Source organism: Atractosteus spatula, chromosome 3, assembly GCF_055471065.1.
Source record: "Atractosteus spatula isolate fAtrSpa1 chromosome 3, fAtrSpa1.hap1, whole genome shotgun sequence".
NCBI classification, from domain to species: domain Eukaryota; kingdom Metazoa; phylum Chordata; class Actinopteri; order Semionotiformes; family Lepisosteidae; genus Atractosteus; species Atractosteus spatula.
In genome coordinates, this window is record NC_142708.1 from 69,043,570 (window position 1) to 69,049,569 (window position 6,000).

A 6,000-nucleotide genomic window follows, 5' to 3' on the forward strand; every position below is an offset into this window, starting at 1 on the left:
AGTCTCACTGAGTACCTGTGTTTCTCTCTCTGGGTCTCTGTGCAATCTCACTGAGTCGTGCTGTACCTGTGTTTCTCTCTCTGGGTCTCTGTGCAGTCTCACTGAGTCGTGCTGTACCTGTGTTTCTCTCTCTGGGTCTCTGTGCAGTCTCACTGAGTCGTGCTGTACCTGTGTTTCTCTCTCTGGGTCTCTGTGCAGTCTCACTGAGTCGTGCTGTACCTGTGTTTCTCTCTCTGGGTCTCTGTGCAGTCTCACTGAGTCGTGCTGTACCTGTGTTTCTCTCTCTGGGTCTCTGTGCAGTCGTCATGCTGTACCTGTGTTTCTCTCTCTGGGTCTCTGTGCAATCTCACTGAGTCGTGCTGTACCTGCGTTTCTCTCTCTGGGTCTCTGTGCAGTCTCACTGAGTCGTGCTGTACCTGTGTTTCTCTCTCTGGGTCTCTGTGCAGTCTCACTGAGTCGTGCTGTACCTGTTTTTCTCTCTCTGGGTCTCTGTGCAGTCTCACTGAGTCGTGCTGTACCTGTTTTTCTCTCTCTGGGTCTCTGTGCAGTCTCACTGAGTCGTGCTGTACCTGTGTTTCTCTCTCTGGGTCTCTGTGCAGTCGTCATGCTGTACCTGTGTTTCTCTCTCTGGGTCTCTGTGCAGTCTCACTGAGTCGTGCTGTACCTGTGTTTCTCTCTCTGGGTCTCTGTGCAGTCTCACTGAGTCGTGCTGTACCTGTGTTTCTCTCTCTGGGTCTCTGTGCAATCTCACTGAGTCGTGCTGTAGCTGTGTTTCTCTCTCTGGGTCTCTGTGCAATCTCACTGAGTCGTGCTGTACCTGTGTTTCTCTCTCTGGGTCTCTGTGCAATCTCACTGAGTCGTGTTGTACCTGTGTTTCTCTCTCTGGGTCTCTGTGCAGTCTCACTGAGTCGTGCTGTACCTGTGTTTCTCTCTCTGGGTCTCTGTGCAGTCTCACTGAGTCGTGCTGTACCTGTGTTTCTCTCTCTGGGTCTCTGTGCAGTCGTCATGCTGTACCTGTGTTTCTCTCTCTGGGTCTCTGTGCAGTCTCACTGAGTCGTGCTGTACCTGTGTTTCTCTCTCTGGGTCTCTGTGCAATCTCACTGAGTCGTGCTGTACCTGTGTTTCTCTCTCTGGGTCTCTGTGCAATCTCACTGAGTCGTGCTGTACCTGTGTTTCTCTCTCTGGGTCTCTGTGCAATCTCACTGAGTCGTGTTGTACCTGTGTTTCTCTCTCTGGGTCTCTGTGCAGTCTCACTGAGTCGTGCTGTACCTGTGTTTCTCTCTCTGGGTCTCTGTGCAGTCGTCATGCTGTACCTGTGTTTCTCTCTCTGGGTCTCTGTGCAATCTCACTGAGTCATGTTGTACCTGTGTTTCTCTCTCTGGGTCTCTGTGCAGTCTCACTGAGTCGTGCTGTACCTGTGTTTCTCTCTCTGGGTCTCTGTGCAGTCTCACTGAGTCGTGCTGTACCTGTGTTTCTCTCTCTGGGTCTCTGTGCAGTCGTCATGCTGTACCTGTGTTTCTCTCTCTGGGTCTCTGTGCAATCTCACTGAGTCGTGCTGTACCTGTGTTTCTCTCTCTGGGTCTCTGTGCAGTCTCACTGAGTCGTGCTGTACCTGTGTTTCTCTCTCTGGGTCTCTGTGCAGTCTCACTGAGTCGTGCTGTACCTGTTTTTCTCTCTCTGGGTCTCTGTGCAGTCTCACTGAGTCGTGCTGTACCTGTGTTTCTCTCTCTGGGTCTCTGTGCAGTCGTCATGCTGTACCTGTGTTTCTCTCTCTGGGTCTCTGTGCAGTCTCACTGAGTCGTGCTGTACCTGTGTTTCTCTCTCTGGGTCTCTGTGCAGTCTCACTGAGTCATGCTGTACCTGTGTTTCTCTCTCTGGGTCTCTGTGCAGTCGTCATGCTGTACCTGTGTTTCTCTCTCTGGGTCTCTGTGCAGTCTCACTGAGTCGTGCTGTACCTGTGTTTCTCTCTCTGGGTCTCTGTGCAGTCTCACTGAGTCGTGCTGTACCTGTGTTTCTCTCTCTGGGTCTCTGTGCAATCTCACTGAGTCGTGCTGTACCTGTGTTTCTCTCTCTGGGTCTCTGTGCAGTCTCACTGAGTCGTGCTGTACCTGTGTTTCTCTCTCTGGGTCTCTGTGCAGTCGTCATGCTGTACCTGTGTTTCTCTCTCTGGGTCTCTGTGCAGTCTCACTGAGTCGTGCCGTACCTGTGTTTCTCTGGGTCTCTGTGCAGTCTCACTGAGTCGTGCTGTACCTGTGTTTCTCTCTCTGGGTCTCTGTGCAGTCGTCATGCTGTACCTGTGTTTCTCTCTCTGGGTCTCTGTGCAGTCTCACTGAGTCGTGCTGTACCTGTGTTTCTCTCTCTGGGTCTCTGTGCAGTCTCACTGAGTCGTGCTGTACCTGTGTTTCTCTCTCTGGGTCTCTGTGCAGTCTCACTGAGTCGTGCTGTACCTGTGTTTCTCTCTCTGGGTCTCTGTGCAGTCTCACTGAGTCGTGCTGTACCTGTGTTTCTCTCTCTGGGTCTCTGTGCAATCTCACTGAGTCGTGCTGTACCTGTGTTTCTCTCTCTGGGTCTCTGTGCAGTCGTCATGCTGTACCTGTGTTTCTCTCTCTGGGTCTCTGTGCAATCTCACTGAGTCATGTTGTACCTGTGTTTCTCTCTCTGGGTCTCTGTGCAGTCTCACTGAGTCGTGCTGTACCTGTGTTTCTCTCTCTGGGTCTCTGTGCAGTCTCACTGAGTCGTGCTGTACCTGTGTTTCTCTCTCTGGGTCTCTGTGCAGTCGTCATGCTGTACCTGTGTTTCTCTCTCTGGGTCTCTGTGCAATCTCACTGAGTCGTGCTGTACCTGTGTTTCTCTCTCTGGGTCTCTGTGCAGTCTCACTGAGTCGTGCTGTACCTGTGTTTCTCTCTCTGGGTCTCTGTGCAGTCTCACTGAGTCGTGCTGTACCTGTTTTTCTCTCTCTGGGTCTCTGTGCAGTCTCACTGAGTCGTGCTGTACCTGTGTTTCTCTCTCTGGGTCTCTGTGCAGTCGTCATGCTGTACCTGTGTTTCTCTCTCTGGGTCTCTGTGCAGTCTCACTGAGTCGTGCTGTACCTGTGTTTCTCTCTCTGGGTCTCTGTGCAGTCTCACTGAGTCATGCTGTACCTGTGTTTCTCTCTCTGGGTCTCTGTGCAGTCGTCATGCTGTACCTGTGTTTCTCTCTCTGGGTCTCTGTGCAGTCTCACTGAGTCGTGCTGTACCTGTGTTTCTCTCTCTGGGTCTCTGTGCAATCTCACTGAGTCGTGCTGTACCTGTGTTTCTCTCTCTGGGTCTCTGTGCAGTCTCACTGAGTCGTGCTGTACCTGTGTTTCTCTCTCTGGGTCTCTGTGCAGTCGTCATGCTGTACCTGTGTTTCTCTCTCTGGGTCTCTGTGCAGTCTCACTGAGTCGTGCTGTACCTGTGTTTCTCTGGGTCTCTGTGCAGTCTCACTGAGTCGTGCTGTACCTGTGTTTCTCTCTCTGGGTCTCTGTGCAGTCGTCATGCTGTACCTGTGTTTCTCTCTCTGGGTCTCTGTGCAGTCTCACTGAGTCGTGCTGTACCTGTGTTTCTCTCTCTGGGTCTCTGTGCAGTCTCACTGAGTCGTGCTGTACCTGTGTTTCTCTCTCTGGGTCTCTGTGCAATCTCACTGAGTCGTGTTGTACCTGTGTTTCTCTCTCTGGGTCTCTGTGCAATCTCACTGAGTCGTGTTGTACCTGTGTTTCTCTCTCTGGGTCTCTGTGCAATCTCACTGAGTCATGCTGTACCTGTGTTTCTCTCTCTGGCAGATCTGCGAGATGCTCTCTCTCGTCTCAGGGCTGTTGATGTGAATGCGGTCTCCGGGATCCTCAAGCTCTATTTTCGGGAGTTACCAGAGCCGCTCATCCCCTCGGATCTATTCCAGAGCCTCGCTCAAGCACTGGGTGAGTACACGCACACAGTAACACACAACCATGCCAAGTCACACTATCCAAACACACAACCACTCCCAGTTACACTATTTAAACACAATTATTCCCAGTGACACTGTCCAAACACACCACCACTCCCAGTTACACTAACTAGATACACAACTTTTCCCAGTTACACTGTCCAAACTCAGAATTGTGTCCCAGTGACACAACTGCAATACTGAAACTGGTCAGACAGAAATATCAAATAACACATATAAAAGGAACCAGCCATATTCCTCCTCGTAAAGCTGCTGTGAGTCTGACAGGTTCTGTGATCAACCCAGACCAGCCAGTCAGTCACATCCCAAGCCCCCGAGCCTGGCCAGAGCCAGCCAGTGCCCTCTCTGAATGTGACGCACGCCTCTGATCCCTAGACATCTCAGACCCAAAGATCAGGATAAACCACATGCTGTCTCTGCTCGACTCCTGTCCAGACGTCAACCGCAACACGTTCCTCTTCCTGCTGCACCATCTCAAAAGGTAAGGCTCAGCTCTTCTTCCGGAAAGTCATTCCTCGCTTCCCGCACTGTAACACGTAACGGCACCGCCTTCACAAGCTTCACAACCTGTCCCAGTACCATCCCAGTGTTGAACTAGTCCCAGTGTTGATGCCTTCCTGTTCTCACTCGATACTCGCTCTTCTGTTCTGAAACTCTCGTGTCTGCACCCTCCCACGTGCTCTCGCTCCAGAGTGGCGGAGAAGCAGGAGATCAACAAGATGACCCTCCTCAATCTGGCCACGGTCTTTGGGCCCAGCCTGCTACGGCCCCCACCCATGGTCCTGGGTCAGGCAGGTCCCCAAGTGGACATATCTCAGGAGGTGGTGGTGCAGGTGGGTCACTCTCCGCTAACTACAGCACAATCTGGTTTAGATCAAACTGCACCTGCCCAAAGAGATTAAATTAGCTTTGGGCAAGGAGCTCCACCTCCCGTGTCACCTGGATTAACCATGATCTCCCACAGTGCTGGCAGATCAGCAAGAATGAGCAATCAGCTGCTTCCTATTATTCATTCAGCAGACAGCAGTATCTACAGCAGGGCTTCTCAACCCCGACTGTAGTCTGCACCCCTCTGACTTTCAAAATATGTTCTCGCGCCCCTGATCAAAGATCATCGAAGTAGGTCAGTTCTTTAAGCCTAAGATATACAGTATCATCACTACAGAATGAGAGAGATAGATATATGTAGATATATATTCATTTCACAGTAAAATTAAAGACAAAAATTAAACACTTTTTTCAAGATTACCTTCAAATACCAAGGTTTGATGAAACAAAGTACAGTAGTTGACGTGCCTGTGCTGAATTTGTGTTTCCAATGATTTACCTTCTGAAGAAATCTGGGCTGTCTTGCACCCCAGGGGCGGCGTGCACCCCAGGTTAAGAACCACTGATCAAGGGTGTACACTGTCCTGTGTTAATGATTAGTATCTCTAAATAGAAGTGACAAATGTAAAAGTGCACTTAGGCTGTTATTGATCCCTGGGGCTTTTTAGAAAATTAGGAGCCTTGTTCATAATATTGTTCTTAAGTGCTTTTTCAGCTTTGCAACAGAGTCTCCAGAAGCAATGAACCTGTCTCTCTTCCACAGGTCCAGGTGGTGTTTTTTTACCTGCAGTGTGAAAATCTCCCAGCCGCAAAGACCACACATCTACTGGACTCTGATGAAATACCAGACACGTGACGCCTACCAGACTCAACTCTCTGACAATGTTTTTTTTCCTGTGATACAGCATTTATTTGTGTTGTAATTTATTTGATGCTTGGTATGTATATATAATACAGGGCTGTTATCATTATCACTAACCCCTTCCAGATTTTTAGTATCCCAGGACTGATTATGTGTAATAAAACAGGCTGAGTCCCAATCCTGGAGCATGCAGAGACTGCAGAGAGGAGAGCACTGCATGCAATCATTCACAGTGCCAGACAAAACAGGCAAACAGAGTAAAAGACTGCTATTTCCATGGTGGAGCAGGAAAAACTTCAAATTCCACTCACATCTTCCAGCAGGGACTCTGCAGAGTGGAAGACCAC

General features: G+C 50.1%; 1 protein-coding gene across 1 annotated transcript in view; it reads left to right on the top strand.

The window, feature by feature from the left end:
- LOC148838458 (active breakpoint cluster region-related protein) overlaps positions 1-5,764 on the top strand; it is a 30,912-nt gene extending 25,148 nt beyond the window's left edge. The window contains exons 21-24 of the mRNA XM_088910385.1: positions 3,800-3,934; positions 4,339-4,444; positions 4,655-4,796; positions 5,555-5,764. Of these exons, the coding sequence (XP_088766511.1) occupies positions 3,800-3,934; positions 4,339-4,444; positions 4,655-4,796; positions 5,555-5,647 (476 nt within the window). The 3' untranslated portion in view covers positions 5,648-5,764. The remainder of the gene's footprint in view (positions 1-3,799; positions 3,935-4,338; positions 4,445-4,654; positions 4,797-5,554) is intronic.
- The last annotated feature ends 236 nt before the right edge of the window (positions 5,765-6,000 follow it).